The following is a 24938-nucleotide window of genomic DNA, read 5'->3' on the forward strand; positions in this document are numbered from 1 at the left end:
GATGGTATCACATTCTAATAGATTTATTTTCGTGAAGCCATCACGAACTGACGTGAGACTGGGTTGTTCATAAATGAGGGACACGGTGTCTTACATCTCTGCGTCTTTTTCCTGCCGCCGTGCAGGCCCAGATGGTAGCCTATATTTAGCCTAGTATGATTGTGATTTATGTATGCCTATTATAAAGTGAATAGTCTGTAACTTTTTAGAATTTGTCACATACTGTCGGAAAAGAAAGATTTGCATAGTCTGTTACTTTGTGGCACTTAGGCCTTTTTTGGCCGTTATGCAGTTTATAAACTTATCTAACTTAATCTACTTGTGGTTGTTTTAAAATAACATACATTCTCATCTAGAAAACTGATCCTGGTGCGTCGAGCTCCTTGTTTTAATAGACATTTTGATTATGCATGTAGGCCTATTGCTAATACTATATAATTTACATTGGTTGCACTTTATAAATAACATTTTAGTTTATATGCACGCATTCACACAGATATTTAGATAGGCCTACTTTTTTCATTGCTGGTTTTTGGAGTTCGCTGTGGAGTAGGCCCTATGTTGGGATATAGTTTGTACGCAACGTCACACAAACACACACTCTCTCTCTCTCTCTCTCTCTGTCTGTCTCTCTCTCTCTCATACACACACACACACACACACACACACACACACACACACACTGTGCAGTCCTGAGGGAGGAGGGGACAGAGGGGATTCAACACAGCTGACGTCACAATCTTCCTACCAAGATAAGCCGTGAGGCTTAATATTAACTATGTATGTCCTTTTAGGAAGAGTGATCGAGCTCCAGCCGCCTCGTGAAGGTGCGCACACCGCTGAACACCTGAAGGTAACACAACAGACAGGATCCAGCTGGCAGCCACACAGTCTGAGAGCCGGGATCTAGCGCTGTGAGAGCCGGGATCCAGCGTTGTGAGAGCCGGGATCCAGCGCTGTGAGAGCCGGGATACAGTACTGTGAGAGCCGGGATCCAGCGTTGTGAGAGCCGGGATCCAGCGCTGCGTGACATGGAGGCCAGTCTGAAATAGTTTGCCTGCGGTCGTATTAACGCATCAAGACAAAATGGGAATGGCGAGTGAGGATCTGCTCGTGACCCTTCAGATACTACCTGGGTTCTTTTCAAACTGTCTGTTCCTTGCCCTGTACGACTCCGTGGTGCTGCTGAAGCGCGCGGTGTCGCTGCTCAGCTGCTCCAGGTCCGCCGCTGCCGGCTCCGGCTCCAGAGAGTGGCGCCGCATGCTCACCTCCGCGGGGCTGCGCTCCGTGTGGAACAGCTTCCTGCTGGACGCCTACAAGCAGGTAAAGTCTCTGTCGATGTTCAAGGATCCCAGTGCTTTGAATCGAGCCATCCACTGATGCATTGTCATCAATCCACTAAACTGTAAACAACTTGTAACTTTAGATATCATTATGTTGACCTTTACCAAGCTGCTGAGCTGCAAATATTAATTAAATAGGCTAGTTCAATTAAATAATCATGATTTTCTGAGGACATCATCAGACAAAATAAACGACAAACAGGTTCTTGTCAGCAGCTGTGCTGCACATGTCGCTGGTGCTACTATGTGGAGTTCTGTCAGAAGTGCATGGCACTCGCGGGGGCGTGCACAGCGAAAAGAGAAGACTACCAGACATTGTAGGCCTTTGATATCTAGCCCACTGTTTAAAAACGATAAGGTCTTCTTGCTCTGGTTCATCTATGATAAATTGTCTGAATTCTATAGTTTCCATTGTATTTGATTAAATCAGTAGATTGCAGGAGGGGATTTACACTTCCAAAGTTGACACTTTTTATTATTGAACGCTCAATATTTGTTAAAGCGCCTACACACTAGAGCTGCACAAGTCATATTGCTATTGCGACTACGATTGCGATATAATGGTGTCATGAATCTACTTGCTTTATTAATAAGAAAAATGCACAAAATACCAACATTTCCAACACATACAAAGTTAAACAAGCATACGAAATAATGAACAAAAAATGTGCAATACCTTTTCTTTTAAATAACTTAATATTTTACAAAATTAAATAACAAAAAATACCAATTCATACTAAAATAATATATTTTGTATGTCCTTATAAACAATGATATTTAAGATGTAATTAAGGTGTAATATAATAACTAGAGAATCCAAATATACTTTGTACAGCCTCTTCTTTAAAGCGGCGCTATGCAGTTTTGGCCATTTCTTCGCTTTTTGCTGGCAGGTTTCTCTATAGAGCTACTACAGCTTCGGAATGTATATTATGTTTACTTGTGTCTGACTCCTCGCTCGGTCAGTCTGCCGTTTCCTCTTTTTCTGTTCCTCCGACAATGCTTTCCTAGCTTTCTGCTTATTTTTTCTGCTTCTTTTTTGCCGGCTCAGCCATGACGATGGTGTGAAAAACTCCATTGCTACCTTGTTAGCCGGTTCCTGAATGAGCCTATGTGTGCAGTGCCATGAAGCAATTTGTTACATGGCGAGACCTGATATGACGCGATACTTCCTGACGCTGAGGCTGGCAGTTCTCTGGCCGAAAGTTGCAAGGCTGGTTTTTCCTCTCACAGGCGCTAGGGGGAAGAGAGAAGACCACCATTCAACTGGAAAAAAGTCATATAACCATTCCAATGACTCCAAAGCTGTTCAGTTAAGGTAAATTAAGCTAAAAAACTGCATAGTTCCCCTTTAATTCTACATGCTCTGAACACCCTCTACACTTCTACACTCTACTCACGTGACCCTACACGACACACACGCTACTACCTAAACACTGACTGGTCATATGTTTACTTCCAGATGCGTATGGTTGTATGCAGGATCTATGCAGTAGTGATGGTCAAATGAAGCTTCGCAAACCGTTTTCTTTATTTTCTGAGCTCACTAGATGGCGCTCACTGTTCAAAGTAAAAGGGTAAAGGAATGGCAATTCAGTGTGTTTTCAACCCTTTGTTGAACAGAGAGCACCATCTAGTGAGCTCAGTAAATAAAGACGGTCGTTCGCAAAGCTTCATTTGACCATATGCAGAGCCTGTGTACGTGGCCTGAGGTCTATACGTGTGCCTGGTTTCTGCGCCATTCTAGTGTATCTCTTTCAGAGAATAGCAGAGCCCGTCTGTGTGTATGCATGGGGAGTGTGTGGTAGCGCGACTGAGAGTGACTGGGATTAGCTTCGGAGCAAGTACCGGTAGCTTTGTCGGACTTAGTGGGCATTCACACCAAGAAAGGTGATCCCGCGATTTGCCACAGGGTGGTGGGTGTCAATGAAACGGCCCATTTCTGTGTTCTTAAACCGTCCAACAAAGCAGAAGTAGACTTTATATTTCACAATTACTGTTTTCAGTCAGATCGTTTATAAATTTTGCCGTGTCCGACGGAACTTGAAGGCAGCTTATTTCACAGGGGGAGAGAGAGAAAGAAAATAGACGAACGAGGAGTTATTATGGATCCCACGTAACTGCTAGGCAAGTCCCGCCCTACGAAGCAGCTCGAGTGGTTAAGGTTAGGATAGCCGATTGGTCAGGGGATAGGACCTGAACAAATTGGGTTACGCCTGGCCAATCGTGTGTGAGTGCTTGTATTTAGTTTTTTACCCTGGTAGTGTTTTGAAACTTTCTTGTGGCAGCGATAAAGGCAGTGATGTTTCCTGTTTTCTGTAGGGGACACTCACAACATCTCAAACCACACCTCAAAACACACAGAAAAGTCTGATCGCCGGTTACATGATTGGCCACCGCAGTGTGATGTGGGGTTGCGTTTCTCCAAAAGTTCAATATTTTAAGGGAGTCTGGTGGGTTTGGCAGTAGTGATTTTTCACAGTTCCATGCTAAACAAAAAAATCTATCTCTGTAGGGATGCTTTCCATGTGGTCAGACACTGTCAGTGGCAAAAACAACACTTTTAGTGGACGTAAATTACATTTTTGGTCCAGGACATAGTAATCTTTGTAGTAAAAATGTGTTGTTCCCATCAGTCACTTAGACACAAAAACATAGGAAAATAGGGTCCAGGTTAAAAAAGAATTACAGTTGTAAATAGATAAAACACAAACCTAACATAAACACCACAGTGAGTCATTCTTGTGAGCTCTAAACCAAAAAGGATTTTCTCTACAGAGTCCGCTCTTGTAATGTTCTTTAAAGCTTTAGTGCGCAACTTTTTGATATTAATGAATGTCCGTTACATTCAAGCCATTGCCAAATGAGTGGCTACAAAGCTAATTAAGACTATCAGCTCCACAAAACTCTCTCTGTAGTTCTCATTATGATTATGTTCAGAAGATTGTGTCATCCGATGACTTTCCCGCGCAGAAACTCGAGTGAAGTTAATTACCTCTTCTGAAGAGTCCATCATGTTTTTTTAATCCTCCGTGTCCTCCTTAGCGACTAGCAACTGTGTGGATTGGGGGGGGGGGGTGCTTGTGCGATCACGTAGGCTTGTATCATGTGGATGTGCAGACAGTTTTGCTGTCATTACTTGGAAGTCCTCATGGGAGCGACAGAAACTACGCACTATAGCTTTAAAGTACGTATGTCAAAACTAAAACCTATCCCTGCTAATAGACAGAAGCACCTGCTCCTCTTGAAGCATAGAAAGGGCCAATATCCAAAAGAGAGTCCGTTTTTACATGCTGTCTTTCTATATCATGGCACTAGCCCATTTTTTGGGTCAAGAGGAGCAATATATCATAGTGAGTCCTTACTGTGAGCTTTGAAGTTTGCCATACAGGTTTTGGACTTCAGGGGGCATCTTGCGTTGCTTAAGCTGTATGATGATTTTTTGGAGAACTTCATAGGTGAACCGAAGGGGTTTGTGTAAGTTAGGGTTAGTACAAATACAAACGTAGTAGTAGGGCACAAGCTGAGGTGTCTGAGGTCAGTTCATTCAACACTTCCACACCCTGAGTTCAGATAGAGCCGGTATCAGGTAACCTGACTCCGCCAGATGGATTGCTTCGCATTTGCTCGGCAAATCCATCTGGGAACTTTCCGTTGGAGAACTTTTGGGAAGGGTCGAAAATACTGGTTAGCTGATTGGCTAAACCATATGTCTATCACTTATGTTGGTGATAGACGGGCCAAATCAACCAATCAGATCAACGAAGCGTATGAAAATACAACCACAAGCCCGCCCCTGCTGCTGCAGACAAAGCATAGCTCGTTAGCTCAGCAAGCAAGCAACATGTCGGTAAAGGATATTTGCCGTTTGTGTAACGAGAATTTACGAATAAAAGGCACCCTTTCAGAAAAAAAGCATTAGCGAGCAGCTAACAGAATTAGGGCTACCGCTGGCTGAAAATACTGGTTAGCTGATTGGATAAACCATCTGTCTATCACCACCTAAACCCGCCTCAAAACCAACACTGATTGGCCCGGTCGTTTGGCAAACGGCTCCAAATTTTCTCTATCTCAAGATGCCAGACTGATCTGCGAGTGGAAAACTGGAGCTCAGGACGGTCTCACGAGGCTAGGTATCAGGGCCATATTTAGTTCAATATGTTAGGTCACTATTTTTGGTAGCCTACTGTACTTAAATGGCCAGTATTTACTTTATTTTCTTTCTTCATTGAAGCCTCTATATTTACAGGCTTGTGGTGATGCACAATGTGCTATAGGTGCTAAAAATCTATGTTTGTTCCTGCCAATTTGTTCTGTTTTGTCATGGTTCATGTGTGCAATAAACATTACACATCATGATAAAAAAATCGTGGCAGAGAATCGTGATATCAATTCTAAGCTAAAAAATCGTGATTCATATTTTTCCCTGAATCATGCAGGCCTAGGTGACATACGTATTACTGTGCAAACTTCATGATCATCACCCTGGTCATCTGGACCTTCTCTCAAGTAGATGAGAGCTTTCAGCACCACTCTCTCCGAAGATTAATATCCTCAATTTAGGACAACATAATCTTGATTAATTTAACTGTTCCAAACCTCTGTTAGTTCAAAGGTGTAGCTTTTGAGTAGCTGAAAAAAACATCCTAGAATATGAAACATCAGTATGGCTCTGCCCAGGTTAATGTATGTCTAATGATATGGATAAACTGTGCCACCCCCCTCTACCTATGAGACATGAGCCTCTGGAACTCTACATCGATCTGGAACAAAAATGTCAGGGGTATTTATTTGTGACTTTAAGAAAATGCAACCAGTTCAGTATACAGTTTCTGTTTTAACCAAGTAGCTCTGAAGCATAGCTGTAGAATATTACTTCATTCTGTTGGAACAGTGCAGGCCATGTCTTGAAAGTTCTTAATGCTGGGTTCTTGGTTTACCACCTCCTGCCATCTGAAGTCTAACGTGTGTGCCATTTTGTCTGCAATAACCCTTTTGTTCCTTATTGTCCTAAACTCTGACAGATGTTTAAGCATAGATAAAATGCACTGTCCTGTACATACAGGCATAATATAGCAGTGTGAATAACATTGGTGCAGGTTAATGTAGGAATAAAACTTTCCTTTATATTTTATAATTTCCCCATAACTATTAAGTGAAGGGGGATTTTCTATTCATGGCTAAACTTGAGTCGTGTAAGTTAAGCAATATCACCCCACTCGGTCGCTGTGTAAGCATGGAGTAAAAAAGGAGAGCAGTGTTTTCCCTAGGTTAACTGCTAAAACGCTATAGTGCTCACTCCACAAACAACGCTACATTATATCACTTTCAGCAAACTTCACGGAGAACAATGAGGGAAAAACATCACCAATCTGTTACCAGGTCCCGGTCCGATCATCTTAAAAATCTCGCCAGAATGGCCCATGGTCAGTCTCCTGCCTGGCGGTTCTGTGTGCATGCTCAATCTCTCCCTCAGTCTTCAGCAACTCCCGAATCATCTCCCACAAAAACTTCACTATATCTCTTCCTTCCTTTCCCTCGAGGATGCCCACAAAATGGACATTATTGCAAAATGGACATTAATGCGTCAGGATTAATTTTCAAAATCTTAAATTTTTTTCCAAAGCATATCGACCTCTCTCTTGCTAGCAGCAGGATCACCCTGTCTCTCTATCTCGGCCACCTCTAATCTCTCGACGCAGTGCCCAACCTTATTCATTCTGGTGACCAGACCGGAGAGCTTCAACTAGAAACAATGGGCAGAAATTTTCGTCAGACCTTTTAGCTTAGTGGAGCTTTTCTCTAGTGCTGCGAATATTTTACCAATATCTGTCGGCGACTGGTTGTTAGCCTGTTGCTTTTCTGCCATGGTCACAGACTTTGACTCTTTTCAGCTGCAACTCCACCATATGCTGCTTAATATCATCAACGACCGCTAACTTTTTAATTAGCCAGGTGTAGTCGTCTGCTGTAGTTTTACTGGTCACCTTGCTATTTTAACGTTGATGTGCGACTTTACATTCTCCTACGTGCTGATTTACTAGCTCCAGAGCCGTTTAAAGACTGACTAGCCCCGTTTTACATGCTAGCTAACGTTAGCTAAAATTAGCTCGTGGTATCAAGACTGCGGTTAGATTTTTGTAGTATGCAGTTCGGGACTACCAATACAATAATCTATCTGCTTGTTCAGGTACACATTCAGCTAGTTGGAATAAAAAGAACATACCATTATAGGCCTGTTTAGTAAGCTGGATGTGATAGCTGCATTCCTACACTTATAAAACGCAATTCAATGTGGAAGTAATCCTGAAGTAATCCAAGTATTCAGAATACGTTACTCAGATTGAGTAATGTAACGGAATACGTTACAAATTACATTTGTGGGCATGTATTCTGTATTCTGTAACGAAATACGTTTTGAAAGTATCCTTCCCAACACTGTCTGTAAGCGTAAGCGGTAAGCGTATTGTCTCACTTCCGGTGTTCCTGTGTTACGACGCTAGTTTGCTGCTCCAGCAAAAACTTACTCAATTCTGCTATATTGTTTAATTTAGCGGCTATTTGCCTGGATTGCATTTAAACTACACTAGTTATACTCAAGCACTTATAGTTCTCTTCTCTTACAGCGACTGCCTCGCTGATCTCACAATTGTTAAAATGCTGTTAGCTACTTTAGCTTAGCAATGGCTAATTCCTCTCCCTCCCAACTCTGGATATTGGGAGCTCTATACTGCGAAACGTGAGGTTGGCGGCTCCAGCAGCTGCGGTCGTGTGTGTCCCTGGGGCCAGAGCGGGCGATGTAGAATCCTATCTAAAGCTGCTGGCTAAAAATAGCCGTAAATACAGTAAGATCATACTTCATGTAGGTGGTAATGATACCCGATTACGTAAATCGGAGATCACTAAAATTAATGTTAAGTCACTTTGTGCATATGCAAAGACAATGTCGGACACAGTAGTTTTCTCTGGACCCCTGCCAAACCTGACAAGCGATGACATGTACAGCCGCATGTCATCCTTCAACCGCTGGTTGTCAGAATGGTGCCCAGCTAATGATGTGGGCTACGTGAATAACTGGAGGGTGTTCAGGGGAAAGCCTGGTCTGATTAGGAGAGAGAGCATTCATCCCACCATCCAAAAATCTGACGAGTCTATTATCGGTCATAAACCATGACAACCAAGTTTGATATTAGTAATCAGAGGTGCAATGCAACACGCTTATCTGTGCTTCCGTTCCACTCATAGTCTAATAACCACGGTGTCTGTCCCCTGACTCAGATCGGTTAAATCAAAGGTAAACAAAACAGGGAATTAAAACAACCACTGCAATGATAGAACAGAATAGGGAAATTAGATGTGGACTATTAAATATTAGATCTCTGTCTTCTAAAGCAGTATTGGTAAACAATTTGATATCAGATAATCAAATTGATCTATTCTGTCTTACCGAAACCTGGCTGTGCCATGAAGAATATGTTAGTCTAAATGAAGCCACTCCTCCCAGTCATAATAATACTCAAATTCCTAGAGGCTCAGGCCAACATGGAAAACATTACAGCCAATTATATTTGTTGTTGCTTACCCAGCTCCAGGTCTGTATTCTGAATTTTTATCTGAATTCTCATAGTTTTTATCATGTGTAGTCAGGGGCGCCGAAAAGTTAGGAAAATTCCAAGGGCCCATGACTGACAGGGGCCCCAAAAAATAGGTAGAAACTAATATAAAATTATTAAACCATCATCATTCAGTATATATATTTCAAATATAGTAATACAATTAATGATCTCTTTGCTTTTACTTGTTTGGTAGGTGGGTAGCCTATAGTCTGTGAGTGGTATTAACCTGTTGGCTTAATGTCCATAGTTAAATAAGCTAGCTAGCTACAGGCTAGTGTTAGCCTACATTTAATCACCATTTAATCAGTGCAGGAAAACGTTTAGCAAGATATTCATATTAAATCATTGTCCCTTCCCCTTTTAGCAGACTTAACAACAAATGAGTCAGCAGCACCCCAGTCTCCCCCTAACTGTGCCCCTCCCTGTCCCAGTGAAGAAGGTGAGCAACATTGTGTTCAATGTTCAATGTAGCATCATTGCAGGGAGTCTGTGGGGATTTCTCTGTCTCTCTTGCTCTTTTTACCATTACAAAAAAGAAAATTAAATATTTATTAATAACAGAAATTCAAACACATTAATAACAATTATTTTCTCACTTAATGATCATTATGAAATAAAATTTAAAAACCAACAACCTACTGTCTGTACTGGATGCAGGACAGTTGGAAACAGTGAGTAGCTTACCTGAGCCTGCATGTAAGATACAGACAATATTAAAATAATCCAGTTTGATACGTTCATTTAGATTGAATTATGGAATGACATCTATAAATACAGACTTTATTATTCCCATCATGAAGGGCAATTTATTTGAGAAGCTTGCACACACACATACACACACACATAAACACAAAAAAATCTATCGTATCTAATGTATGTAATCAAGTGTTGGTGATACAGAACTGTAGGTAATTTGGGTCAGTGTTCTGTAGTGCTAGTGTTATTTATTGGTATATGGCATATTTTAATAAATATACTGTATATATCACAGTATATATGTATGTATCACATGCATTGTGTACATCCTACAGAGCCAGGGCCCTCTCAGGTAGAAGGAGGAAGAAGTGTGGAAGCAGAGGAAGAAAGGAAAGAAAGTAACAGTGATGATGAGGATGAGAGATGCATGGTGGAAGAAGACAGACAAAGATATAAAAAGGATGACCCAGGTTTGTGGCCAGCAAATTTGACTGATAGGGACAGAGAGGATTTTGTGAGGGCACTGGTCACCAGAGATGATGATGATGTACTGCCACAGGATTCTGAGGGAAAAGCATTCCCAGAATACTTATTGTACAGTAAGGCAGCCAATGGGAGGGAAAAGGTGAAGAGAGACTGGGTAACTTACAGCAAATCTTCTAATGCATTGTATTGCATCCCATGTGTGCATTTCTCTCATTTACAAAAATACCTTCTCTTAGTGCACTGAACAGCCAAAAGGGATATAAAATGTGTGATGTAAAGTGGCATCGGATGTATGATAAATTCGGCACACAGAAGAATACGGCACACAGAGACTGCTATTTCAAATGGAAGAACTTGCAACAGTCAGTAATGGCTGTTAGTGGCATTGACTCTCAGTTGCAAAAGCAGATCCAAACAGAAACTGAGAAGAACAGAGCTCTCTTGCAGAGAATCTTGGATGTAACACTGCACTTGGCATCAAGGAATTTACCTTTCAGGGGTAAAACCAAAGACCTAGATGATATGCATTAATAATTATAACAATAATTAATAATAATCATTTTGTTAAGAGAATTTTCCAGTAAAAATACATTGAGACTGTAAAATATGGCCTTCAGCACATTTTTTTATGGTTGCTTTTAATCTCGCATCAAATAGTGAACTGCATACTAGACTTGCATGCATGTACAAGTCACCAGCAATAAATATTGTGCTAGTACTAGTATTGAACTACAAGAAGCAAGACAGTTGCAAGACTTTAATCAGAGTTATGTAAAGCTTTTGATGGGACAGTTAGGTCCTAGAGATGTGGTGACAACAGCTGCGCAGAGGGGGCCCAATTTGAGTTTTTGTCATGAGGCCCAAAATTCCTGGCGGCGCCCCTGTGTGTAGTCCTTAAATCAGACAAAGTACTCATTGTAGGTGATTTTAATATCCATGTGGACTTTGACAGCAATAGCCTTAGTACTGCTTTCAACTCACTAGAGTCAGAGTGTGCATAAGGCCATGCACTGTTTTAACCACACCCTCGACCTTGTGCTAGCATATGGCATTGAAATTGAAGATTTAATCATATTTCCTCAGAATCCTTTATTATCAGACCATTTTTTAATAACTTTCGAATTCTTACTACCCAAATTAGATAAAAGCTTCTAAACTAGATGCCTATCTGACAGTGCTATAGCTAAATTTAAGGAAAATATTCCAACAGCATTTAACTCAATGTCATGTTTTAATATAACAGAGGACCTTTATGTAAACTTTAGTCCCCCCCAAATTGATAATTTTGTAGACGGTGCTATGGCCTGCCTATGGACGACTTTAGACTCTGTTGCTCCCTTCAAAAAGAAGATGATGAAGCAAAGGAAACTAGCACCTTGGTATAACTCCCAAACTCGCAAATTAAGACAAATCACGCGAAAACTTGAAAGTAAATGCCGTTCCACCAAACTTGCCTATAGGCCCTTCCTATAGGCAAGAAACCTATAGGAAGGGCCTCAGAAATGCCAGATCAGACTATTACTCATCACTAATAGAAGAAAATAAGAACAACCCAAGGTTTCTTTCCAGCACTGTAGCCAAGCTGACAGTCACAGCTCTATTGAGCCATCTATTCCTATAGCACTGAGTAGTGATGACTTCATGAGCTTCTTTAATGATAAAATCAAAACAATTAGAGATACAATTCATCACTTTTGCCCTCAGCTTCTAATGGTTCACCTTTTAATGCAGGACTGCTAGAAAGAACGACAAGACCTGACATAGACTGCTTTTATCCTATAGACCTTCAACAATTCATGTTGAAGGTCTCTTCAGCTAAGCCATCTACCTGCCTCTTAGACCCCATCCCAACGAGGCTACTTAAAGAACCGTTACCCATGGTTAACCCTGTATTACTAGATGTGATCAATATGTCTTTAGTAACAGGTTATGTACCGCAGTCATTTAAAGTAGCTGTGATAAAACCTCTTCTGAAAAAACCGACCTTCGATCCTGATGTCTTAGCCAACTATATACTTATATCTAACCTTCCCTTTCTCTCCAAGATCCTTGAGAAGGTAGTCGCCAATCAGTTATGTGATTTTCTGCATAGCAATAGTTTATTTGAGGACTTTCAGTAAGGATTTAGAATGCATCATAGCACAGAGACAGCACTGGTGAAAATTACTAACGACCTTCTAACTGCTGCTGACAAAGGACTTGCGTCCATACTTGTCTTATTAGATCTTTGTGCTGCATTCGACACTATTGACCATACCATTCTGTTACAGAGATTGGAACATTTAGTTCGCATTAAAGGAATCGCACTAAGCTGCTTTAAGTCCTATTTCTCTGAGCGATCTCAATTTGTTAATGTTAACGATAAATACTCCAGTTACGCAAAAGTTAGCCATGGCATTCCACAAGGCTCAGTGCTTGGATCAATTCTATTCTCCTTATATATGCTTCCTCTAGGCAATATTATTAGGAAACACTCAATTAACTTTCACTGTTATGCGGATGACACCCTATTATACTTATCAATCAAGCCACACGAAACCAGTCAGTTATCTAAACTTCAAGTATGCATTAAAAATATAAAATCATGGATGACCTACAATTTTCTGATGTTTAACTCAAACAAAACTGAAGTTATTGTGCTGGGCCTTAAACACTTCGGACCTCAACATCCAAGAACGTTACTGGATTGTCGATATTGTTACTACCGCACTACTGTTAACCTACGTACTACTGTTAAAATCTAGTTATTTTTGATCAGGATATATCCTTTAACGACCACTTAAAACAAATCTCAGGAACAGCCTTTTTTCATCTTCATAACATTGCCAAAATTAGGCACATCCTGTCTCAAAACGATGCTGAAAAACTAGTACATGCAGTCGTTACTTCCAGGCTGGACTACTGTAATTCCTTACTATCAGGTAGTCCAAATAAGTCCCTTTAGACTCTCCAGCTGATCCAAAATGCTGCAGCGTGTGTTCTGACAAGAACTAAGAAAAGAGATCATATTTCTCCTGTATTAGCTTCTTTGCATTGGCTTCCTGTAAAATCCAGGATTGAATTTAAAATCCTTCTCCTGACCTACAAAGCTCTAAATGGTCAAGCACCATCATATCTTGAAGAGCTCATGTACCTTATTGTCCCACTAGAGTACTGTGCTCCCAGAATGTAGTTACTTGTGGTTCCAGTCTCTAAAAGTAAAATGGGAGCCAGAGCCTCTCCTGTGGAACCAGCTCCCAGTCTGGGTTTCGGGGGCAGGCACCGTCACCACATTTAAGAGTAAATGTTAAAATAACTAGAACTGCAAGCAGTTATGACGGGGCCCAAGCCTCCGATGCCATTCGCCTCCGATGCCATTCGCCTCCGATGCCATTCGCCTCCGATGCCATTCGCCTCCGATGCCATTCGCCTCCGATGCCAGTCGGCCGCCATGCCCCGGGGAGCCGCGCCAGTCGCCCCCGATGACCCGCGAAGCTGCGCCAATGCGGGACCGGAAGCATTACGTAGGGGGGGCAAACGTTGGTGAATGTCGAGAGGTTTGATGCACGAGGTCTGCGGTACTCTGCCGTTGCAAATGTAGTGGTTAACAGTTCATCTCCACGCATGTACAGACTACTTTTAACAATTCTCTACTATAAACAAACTTCTCAACCCCCCTGACCACAGGGGACAGCAGAAGAGAAGAGAGTGACTTAGAGGGTGGAGGTACCGGCAGGTGTGGTGTTTGAAAGAGAGGGGGAGGTGGTCAGGTTGTTGTAAATGGTGTCATAGGCTGATGTGATGTTTTCTCTCCGAGGGGTCCGCAGGGCGCCCGTGGTTTAAAAAAATAAAGTAGTCAAAAGTTGTTTGCATTTCAAAACCTTAGGAAAAGGACAGCGACCGACACGAACACACGCGCCTATTAACTCGATAATAAAGCCGTAAAGTAGGCTTTCAACTCAGGACAGCGCCACTTCTCACAAATACAGATAGGATTGGAGATGAAGTTTAACTGACACTTAACCGTGATCACCTTCGGGGGAAATTAAGAATCAATGCCACCAACATACCCAATCACACTATGACAGACTCTCCACTTAGCACCAACTGCAATGTTTATTTGCACGGTATCAGCGCATATGAATGGTGTTGATTTTTGATTGAAAAAGTGGGAGAAAAGAGTTACATTTTGTCCTATTTTTGTGCATAACCTGTACTACGACGCTGGTTATCAACTAGTTCAGTCAACTCAGGGTTTCCCAATCCAGCGGCACGCGCGTTCACATAAAAGAGGCTGTGTTTGCGCACCACAACCAATCGCAAACATCTACCAGAGCCGCATGTTATATAAGAAGAGCAAATTATAATTCTCCATAAATATGAAGAACACAGACACGGTTTTACAGAGAAAACGCAATACAGTCGCTGCTTCCTAAAACAGGAAGGAAAGCTGGAAAAAAAAATAAATGAATAGCCGACGCTGTAGATGTTTAAATCACAACGCTTATTAATATCACTTCCCCATCAGTCAGGACCAAGATCTGACCATAATTACACTTGTGCTTTCCATAAACTGTCGTTTCTTTAGCCTATTATTTCAGTTGCAACCCTGGCAGTGGGAAGCAATCGTGAGAGCAAATAAAAAATATATAAAAACATAATTCAAACCGATGCGCGCCTGGCCCACACATGGCTCAAGAAGCAGATATGTAATTCCCTCCCATTAAAATATATAGGCTATATTTCACAAAAATACCCATGTTAACGGGGTTGTTGGTCTCTCAATGTTTAACTTTTGGAGCGCCCCCCTCTCTCTCTCTCTCTCTCTCTCTCTCTCTCTCTCTCTGTACCGAGCTCCGCCTGATCTTCTTTAAGAACGGTGACGCCGTTATCAATCGACCTATTGATTGGTCAGTAGGCGGTGCTTTATCACCGGTTGATCTCTGATCTCCAACTTAACCTGCTCCCAACCAGGTTAGGTGTTCAGCATGAGTTACCGCGGTGATTGAACCCGATAACAACTGACCTCCACGTATGCGTACAGACAATCCTTGGTTGAGCCTTAAGTTGGCGTTGCGCGTCAAATCGCCAACTGGTGCATACAGGCCTCAGGGGAGCACGCGAAAGCGAAAACCAAAACGTAATGGTAGGAGGTAAACATCAGTAAATATTGAGAAGTGTGAGCTGCAAGGTCTTTGATACATTCCCATTGCAAATATTCCATTAACATTGATTGACAGGGCAAAACACTTTTATGTTGATTATAGCGCCCACTAATGGCCGATCTTTGCCAAATTTGGTACAGCGCCTCAGAACGCCATGCCGAACGAGCACCACAAATTTTGTGTTGATTGCTTTTACTATGGCAGAGATATTGCAATTGCAAATTTCCCATTGAAATGCAATGAGAAAATTGGCGGGAAAACAAATAAACGTTGCTTATAGCGCCCCCTAAAGGTCGATCTTAGCCAAATTTGGTCGAGAGTATCGTAGTGGAATGTTGAACAAGGATATCAAGTCATTTGGTGATAACCTTAAATTTAACCGAGATATGATATGGTACGTGTGTGGTAGCTAGCTAGGACAATTTGTTTGGTTGTCAATTTGGCATACTTTAACATAGCAAAATTATTTCCATAACTTTTTGTCAGGTCGATCTGGAGAGGCTAAATTACCAGGTTTCGTTCGATCGGTTGCACAGCCTAGGAACGAAGTTCGAAAAAGTTGGTTTTGCCGTTACGCGACACTGAGAGAAAAAACGTTTGCGCGAAATGGGCGTGGCCTACATCAGGCAATTCAGCATAATTCAAGGAACACGTGGATGTAAGAAGTAAATGTGTGATGTGTATTGTGGGAAGTTAATGACAAAAACTTTTAACAAGCGCCACCACATGTGTAATTTTTGGGTGGGGTGGTCCATGGTCCATTATCAATCTACCCTGTAAATTTGAAGTTGTTCACATTAGTGTAAGTGGTGAATCTAGAGTTGGGTCACATCGGGTCCCATAGGCCACGCCCACTTTGACCCCCACGGTACTCCATTCTAGTGTTGGCCTCAAGATTGGCCCTTGATGGTACCCATCAAATTTTTGTATCAATCGGATGAGCGTTCCATGAGATATAAACTTTTTGTTACTTGCAGCACCCTGGTGACCAATTTTGGCAAAACGGTATACTCCCAGAGGGGCATGGCAAAGAATAACCTAAAGTTTGGGGTTGATAGCATTTAGTTTGGCGAGATATGCCAAAGTTGGTGTTTTCATAGTTAGCTACACAAATTTGTTTGTTAAATTTTATCGCATATTTATGTAAAAAAATTCTTTCCATAACTTTTAGTCAGGTCAGTCTGGAGATGTTAACGGTCCAAGTTTCGTGCAGATCAGTCGCACGGTCTAGGAGGAGTTCGAAAAGTAGGTTTTTGATAAATCACGATTTTTACGCATAAAACTATAGGCGGGGGGGGGGGGGGGGTGTTTTGGGGGGGGGGGGGGGGGGGTGGGTTTTTGGGTTTTGGTGGGGGGGGGTGGGGTGTGGGGGTTATAGCACCAAACGCGTTTTTTCTGCTATAGCGCCACCTAATGGTGGAAATGGGTCAATGTTTGCGCCTGAGGTCCTTGCGGGGTTTTGGACCAGTCCTGAAAAGGGCAACCCCCCACCATGTACGGTTTATGCTGCAGTCGGAGTTTTACGCGAAGAAGAAGAAGAAGAAGAAGAAGAAGAAGAAGAAGAAGAAGAAGAAGAATAAAAAAAATCCTTAGAAAAACAATAGGGTTCCACGCTCCGCTGGAGTGTGAACCGCGTTGTCTTGCAACACGCGGATCCCTTGCCCCCTCGGGCTTGGACCCCTAATAAAACTCTCCTCTTTGATAAAGCTTATAGTTAGGGAGTGAGTAGTTGCAGCGTTCGCCTAGACCGGCGGGGGACGGTGTGTAGCCACAGTCACGGAACACCCCCTCCCTATCTCTTAGCTATGCTGTTTTAGTTTTAAACTGCCAGGGGACTTCCTTTGACACACTGAGCTTCTCTCTTCTCTGTCTTTTAATTTGCGTCCATGTCCCAGAAATGCTTGTTACTAACCTAGCTCTGAGGAGCTTATTCCCCGGAGTCTTTTTTTTTTTTTTTCGCCCAGCATGTTTCCTTTGATTAGGGTGGCACCTAAATCATGGTTGCAGCTGTCGCCGAGGTCCTGCTGCACTCCCTGCTACACCCTGCTACGCTCTGCGGTGCCCTGCAGTGTCCTGCTGCATCCTGCTGCGTCCTGCTACGTCCAGCCATGCTCTGTTGTGCCATGTTACATGCTGTAACGCCCTGCAGTAGTAGACCTCCTTTATCTGTAAAGTGTCCTGAGATAACTCTTTTTATGATTTGATACTATAAATAAAATTTAATTGAACTGAATTGAATTGTCACATTCATTTATCAGGCCTTGTTTGGCTTCGCCCAGATCGGCCCTATAGAGGATCCTAGGGATCCCACATACCTTCAGAATGTTTGAGCTTCTGGGTAGGTTTTAAGGGGGCTTTAGAGATCTTGCTGGTAATGTCTCTCAGGATGTCTCCTTTAGCTTCCAAAAGGAGTAGAAGTGGATCAATTGCCAAGTTTAATATTATGGGTTACGTTGGTTCGCCCTGCTTCACTCCCTTGTTGATAGTGATTTTCTTGGTAAGCCCTGAACTTGTCAAGGGCTTGTACAATCCTTCCCAGTAGATTAAGGTCAACTCCTCTTCTCTCATGAACTTCATGAATGTGTTCATGGGCTACCCTATCAAATGCCTTCGCAAAGTCGATGCAAGAAACTGCCTGTGGCCTTTTCTCTTTCTTGCTCACCGTTAAGGATGGAGAGATTTTCCGAGCATCCTGGGGAATCAACAAAGCCCCTCTGTCTCTCATGAATGGGATATGCTTCAGAGTATGCCTGATAAGATTCTCAAGATACTGGACCAATAGTTATAGGGCGCCATTGGTCAACAGACAAGAGTTTCTTCGGATCCAACCCTTTAGGAATTAGGGAGGTTCGACTTCCTTTTATGCTTTTTTTCATTTGCTTTACCATCGCAAGTAAGGATGCCCCCTGGGCGCCTCCCTAGGGAGGTGTTCCAGGCACGTCCAGCTGGGAGGAGGCCTCAGGGAAGACCCAGGACTAGGTGGAGGGATTATATCTCCAACCTGGCCTGGGAACGCCTTGGGATCCCCCAGTCAGAGCTGGTTAATGTGGCTCGGGAAAGGGAAGTTTGGGGTCCCCTGCTGGAGCTGCTCCCCCCGCGACCTGACACCGGATAAGCGGACGAAGATGGATGGATGGATGGATGGATGGATGGATCGCAGAGGAAGGTATTATATAGGCATGAAAGCTTCTGATTATCAGGTTCCCACTTAAGCAAAAATAGGTAATCCCATCTGGGCCTGGAGTGGAATGCTTATTTATTTTCTTGAGAGCCTCTAGCGTCTCAGCAGGGGAGAATGGCAGCTCCAATGCTGAGTTTTTAGAGAGGGGCAGGGAACCAAACTGCCCCAGGCCTTCGAAGTTAGCTCTTCCTTCCCATATATCAGAGTATATGCTTTGTACTTCCTCGGGATCCACCAAGCATGCTGATGCGATTTGGCTGTCCAGTACGTATCTGGGTTCTTTGGCTTTGTTCCTTCGATAGAATTTATTCTTGTCTGTCCTAGATCGTATGTTGGTCGTACGATGTTGGAATTTGATTTTCCGGACCAACGGGGACTTCCTTCGATAGTAAAGTGACTTGTTTGTTTATGGGTACTTGATAATGGAGAATACCAATATCTTCCATTGAGTCGTTGACCAGGTAATTTCGGAGGAGAGCTCCAGCATTATCAACAACCTCAGTAGTTGGATGTATGCTTTTTGCGGTTTACATATTTAGGGCCCGAGTGCCGACAGCGGCGAAGGCCCTATTGAAACTGAAGGAATTATTAGGGCCCGAGCGCCGACAGCGGCGAAGGCCCTATTGAAACTGAAGGAATTATTGTTCCTTTCTTTCTATTCTTTTCCTGTCAAATGAATTGGCTTTTTGAGGGGCTTAACATATTCAAAAACTCACCAAATTTGGCGGTTGCATCAAGTCTGGTGGAAATTTACGTATTTTAAGGGTTTCAGGAATAGGCACACAAAAATGGCTCGCTAGCGCCCCCTAGAAAGTTAAGAAAATTGAGCCCCTGCAGTGCGTTTAACGTAGAATCACGAAAATTGGTACACATATGTATCATGTCAAGATGTACAAAAAACTTCATTAGAGCCATACCCTAAACCCAACAGGAAGTCCGCCATTTTGATTTCAAAGTTCGAAATTTGTGCGATTTTGGCCATTTCCACATGTCGTACTTTAACGAACTCCTCCTAGAGATTTCATCCGATCAACTTCAAACTCGGTCTGTGCCATCTTAAGACGTTAAAGATGAAAAGTTGTTATAGGGCGTGGCCGTGGCGGGGCGGCCATTTTGTGTGTTTCGCTGCCGAAACAGGAAGTGGGTGTAACTCGAGTGTACGTTGTCCGATTACCTCGAAACTTTTCAGGATTCATAAGAGTCCAACCCTGAGGACAAATAAAGGCCGATATTTACTTAAAGTCATAGCGCCCCCTAGTGGCAACAGGAAGTAGGCCTAAAAGTCAAGGTGCTATACTTTAACAAACTCCTCCTAGAGATTTCATCCAATGGACTTCAAACGTGGTCTGTACCATCCCAACACCTTAACAATGAAAAGTTATTAAAAGAAAAACTTTTCGTCAGACGGTGTGGGCGTGGCGTGGCGGCCATTTTGAGTGTTTAGCGATGAACAAAGAAGTTGTTGTAACTTGAGTGCACGTTGTCGTATCTGCCCGAAATTTCTCACGATTGACAAGGGTCCAGGCCTGAGGACACCTACAGGCCAAAATTTACTTTTGGTCATAGCACCCCCCCGCTGGCAACAGGAAAAGCGCCTTATATGAAAAACATCATCCGATTTACATGAAACTCAGAATGTGTGGTCTACATGTGATACTGATCCGCCCCCTATAATATGACCACGCCCCCTTACTCAGGCCCCGCCCCCTTTCATAACATTTGAACCGTTTAAGGTAGAGTCTTGTGTGAGGTGTTATTGAACTCAGCACAGACTTCCTTCTTCATCTGTGATGGTTTGACCAGCCCCCCTAAGCTTAAGCCACGCCCATTTCATAACATTTGAACCATTTAAGGTTGACCTTTGTGTGAGGTATCAATGAACTCAGCAGAGAGTTCCTTCTTCATTGGTGATGGTTTGGCCCGCCCCTATGCTTTAGCCATGCCCCCTTTTATAACTAATGACCCGTTTGATGTAGACCCTTGTGTGAGATATCATTGAACTCAGCAGAGACTTCCTTATTCATTGGTGATGGTTTGGCCCGCCCCCTATGCTTTAGCCACGCCCCCTTTCACACTGATGAACCGTATGACGTAGAGTCTTGTTTGAGGTATCATGGTATCATTGAACTCGGCAGGGAGTTCTCTTTTCATTGGTGACGATTTGTGGTGTCTGAGTGCCGAGCGAATGAACGGTCACAAGGAGCGGCGTCAGCCGGTAACCCCAACGCGCGCAGAGGCGCGAGGGCCCGTCCATCGCTGTTCGCAGCTTTAATTATTATTATATCTTGCTTTTTTAACAGATGCATGTTATTGAACTATCCCATTTGCTGATATTGCAATTTTTCCCACTGGCACTAATGAAGGATTATTTTTAACCATTTAAACACTCATACTGTCATCTACTGGTGAGAGGGTGAACTCTAAATCTATCTATCTATCTATCTTATATATATATTTTATATCTTATATTACACAACGAACACAGTCTAACAAACATCTCCTTTCAGATTGGCTGAATCTATTGTTAATATTACATTTTTATTATTTTATAACAGCTAGCAGTGCTATATTTGTATACATCATGAAAAGACTCTGTTCAAAGATATAGGCATAGCCCACTTTAATGATGTGTGCACTGTGTGAGTAAACCTGAATCCCTATTTTTCATCTCCTTAGGTGAAACTTGGCTGTGAGGCACCCAACTCCAAAGTGGTGAAGGTCCCTGATGGCCACCAATGGAGTAGCAGCATCTGTAATGGAACTAATATGCCACCTGGTGCCAGGAACGCAAATGGAGATGAGTGTCAGCTTCTGGATTTTGAGTCCTCAGACCGCCCTCTAGTGGTCAACTTTGGCTCAGCCACCTGACCCCCCTTCATCAACCACCTGCCAGCTTTCAGGCAGTTGGTGGAGGACTTCAGTGATGTAGCTGATTTCCTATTAGTGTACATTGATGAGGCTCACCCGTCTGATGGCTGGGTGGCCCCTCCTATGGGCCCTTGCTCCTTCGATATCCGGAAACACCAGAACCTGGAGGAGAGGTTGGGAGCAGCACGGAAACTCATTGAGCACTTTTCCCTGCCACCGCAGTGTCAGTTGGTAGCTGACTGCATGGACAACAATGCTAATGTGGCTTATGGGGTGTCAAATGAACGGGTATGTATAGTACAACAGAGAAAGATTGCCTACCTGGGCAGTAAGGGTCCATTTTTTTACAATCTGAAGGATGTGCAGCAGTGGCTGGAACAGAGTTTCGGTAAACGGTAGGAGAAATTAAGGACAAGTACAGAGGAGGACATGTCCCATATTTCAATAAGGAAATCAAAGATCCTTCGGCTTGTATATGCATAAAGTCAAAATCAAAAGGTGAAATATGGTTATATCATCTGCCAAAAGCTGTAATGAATTAAGTTCCAAAATTCTGGAGCGACTTCTTTTAGTGTAAAATCAGACCAACTTTTGGCACACCAGTCCATTTAAACTGAAATGACCACATGTTAAAGCTATAGTGCGTAGTTTCTGTCTCCCCCATGAGGAATTCTAAGTAATGACAACAAAACTGTCAGCACATCCACATGATACAAGCCTTCCGTGACCGCGCACCAGCCCTACCCCTCCTCCACACTGTTGCTAGTAGCCAAGGAGGACACGGAGGATTAAAAAACATGATGGACTCTTCAGAAGAGGTTATTATCTTCGCTCAATTTTCTGTCACCCGACGACACAATTTCGTAGAGCTGATCGACTTAATCTTTGTATCAACTCATTTGTTATTATAATGGACGTTCATTAATATAAAAAAGTTACGCACTAAAGCTTTAAGACCTTTTAATGATCTCTGATCACCCCCATTAACTATGCACACAGTTGATTGGAGGCCACAGCTGATGGTGTGCTTCATCTGTATTTATGCCCGCTTTTGCTGCTAAAATCATATTTTGTGTGATTTCCATTGGAGAAAAAAATATATATAGGTAAGAAAACACAAGTTCCTAGTTTTTTTATGTTTTATAAAGTAATACGGTTTTATATATTAATTTTATGCATGATGTTTATCTACCGTCCTTTCTTCTTAGATAAATGTTATTTCATAGAGTACATTGTGACCATTTTTCTCCATCTGACAGTTCTTTATATTTTATTTCCTTTCCATAGTGTCTTCATCCCCTTAGATGTGTTTGTGTTTACACTAGTGAATCACAGTAGATTTAATTGGCATTTTTATCACAGATCAACAGAAAGACAATATAATGTAAAAGTGAAAACAAATCTTTCTAATGTGATCACCCTATCCCAGTTTGTGTTCAGTAAATGCACCTTTGGATACAGTTCCAACCTTGGGTCAATGTGGCTAGGTCTTGGTAGGTTAAGCTTTGCACATCTGGGGTCTGTTTCAGAAAGCAGGTTTAGTGAAAACCCTGAGATGAGGGAAACTCTGGGTTTTCTGTTTCAGAAAGGGAGGTTAATCAAATCTGAGAGAGAGGGTTAACTCCAGCCCATTTCAGAAAGAGAGGTAACTTAACCTCAGAGTCAGTTACCATGGTAACCTAAATGCATGCATGAACCTAACCTGGTCGGGAGCAGGTTTTTTTCTCTCAGTCTCCTCCCTCTGACACAGCGCTCTTTCATTTCCTCATTTATTCATTCAGTCTGTATCAGGCGCATTTTAGACCAGTTTGTTATCTGCATGAATAAAAAAACAGGGTTGGTTTATTAACTGTGTTAGGCAGACTATAACATTTTTTTTTTCTCAAAACATGGCATTTCCTTTTGTCGATGATCCCATTGAAGAAGCTGTATTACTTTGCAGGGAGTTAAACATACGTCAGGAGATGATATTGAGGCCCCGACTATAGATGCATTTTCATTTCCAGATACTAGCCTACCCATTTGAGCGGTATAATTTTTCTTCCCAGTCCATCAGTTATGTAGCCTACATAACCTTATCCGTCCTCATATCACTAACGTCACCCATCATGGACATGCTCTTACATCCCAGCACATTATTTGTGTCGCATTACGTTTTTCTGCAAACAGCAGTTTTCTTTATAACATTGGTGATGCGGAGCATATTAGTAAAGCCACTGTATAGCAAAGCGCCGTCAGAAGAGTGTGACTTGCTCTGAAATGTGTTTTAAACATTTTTGTAGTGTTCCCTGGACACAAACCTCAGAATGGGGTTAGTAGGCCTAGGACTTTTTCGCCCGCAGGATTGCACCTAAGTCAAATAGATTATAGATTCAATACCATTTTACCAGTAATATTATACAGAGTTTCCCATCTCAGGGTAAATCAACTCAGAGTTCAGGGTTAGACTCAGTTTGTTAAACCTCCTTCCTGAAATGGCCCCTGGACACTAAAATATTTTCAATCCTGTCAGCATGTAGGGAGATCACAAGTGAACAGATTTTTTTTAGGTACAGCCACAAATTCCTCAATGGATTGAGATCTTGTCTCTGACTTTAATATTGTTGTTTTGAAGCTATTCCTGTGTAGCGTTGGCTACATTGTCTTGCTGGAAAACAAATCTCCCAAGTGGCCAGCATGTGGTTTTCTCAACAGGTTTTCTTTGCATTCATTCCCCTCTACCCTCACTAGCCTGCTGCAGAGAAGCCAAATCCTACAGAATAATGCTGCCACTACCATGCTTCACGTCGGAATGGTATTTTGATGATGGTTTGGAAAGTTTGGCTTACACCAGACATGGTGCTTAGTCTAATGGACAAAAACTCAGTTTTGGTCTCATCAGGGCATAGAACCATCTGAGTTCAGGGTGTTCCACGTGCCTTCTGGGAAACTGTAGCCCAGATGTCATGTGAGTGCTTTCAAGAGTAGTTTTTTCTTTACCACTCTCCTATAATCCTGCAGTGGCAATACTACTGTACCTCCCTCACAACTCTCCTTGCACACTTATTCAGTTTATGAGCATGACCTGCTTAAGGAAGACTTAGACCTGAGCTCCTCCAAAATAACACAATTTTCTATGCTCTAAAGCTATGATAAAATAATATAAGAACTACATCCAATCTAATTAAAATGTAATGTTCTGTCACTGGTCATTTCAAATGTGTGTGTCGCTCTGCACTTTACCTTCTGTCAGTAATGCATTTAACATCATCGATCGGAAGGTGTGTTTTATGTACTATGGTTCATGGGCTGCTTTCATGTGTTGTGTGCATTGTGCATGCATTTGGTGTCAGATCAGTGATTCTCTCAGTTGATGGCTACTGGACTTCACATCCTGACACATTCGGCCCTCTCATCATTTCTGCCAAGTAAAGCTTGGTATCCCCCGCATGCAGTGAAGATCACCTTTGTGAAGCACTGTACTGCTTTATGTCAGTCAGTATTTCAGAATAGAAGGGACAGACAGATGTTTCGCCTACTGATCTGACCACCTTAAATGCTGTATTTCAGCTATGAAGGCCTACCAGCTAGATGTTTTTGTTTCTCTTTGTTGAGTTTTTCTTGT

General features: G+C 42.4%; 1 protein-coding gene across 1 annotated transcript; it reads left to right on the plus strand.

Moving 5' to 3' along the window:
• The first annotated feature begins 679 nt into the window (after window positions 1-679).
• On the plus strand, window positions 680-23124 carry dio2 (iodothyronine deiodinase 2). The gene is made up of 2 exons (XM_039787073.1): window positions 680-1323; window positions 21143-23124. The coding sequence occupies exons 1-2, from the start codon at window positions 1087-1089 to the stop codon at window positions 21731-21733; spliced, it is 828 nt and encodes a 275-aa protein (XP_039643007.1). The 5' UTR covers window positions 680-1086; the 3' UTR covers window positions 21734-23124.
• Window positions 23125-24938: the final 1814 nt, after the last annotated feature.

The sequence above is a fragment of the Perca fluviatilis genome, chromosome 20 (assembly GCF_010015445.1).
Source record: "Perca fluviatilis chromosome 20, GENO_Pfluv_1.0, whole genome shotgun sequence".
Classification (NCBI taxonomy): domain Eukaryota; kingdom Metazoa; phylum Chordata; class Actinopteri; order Perciformes; family Percidae; genus Perca; species Perca fluviatilis.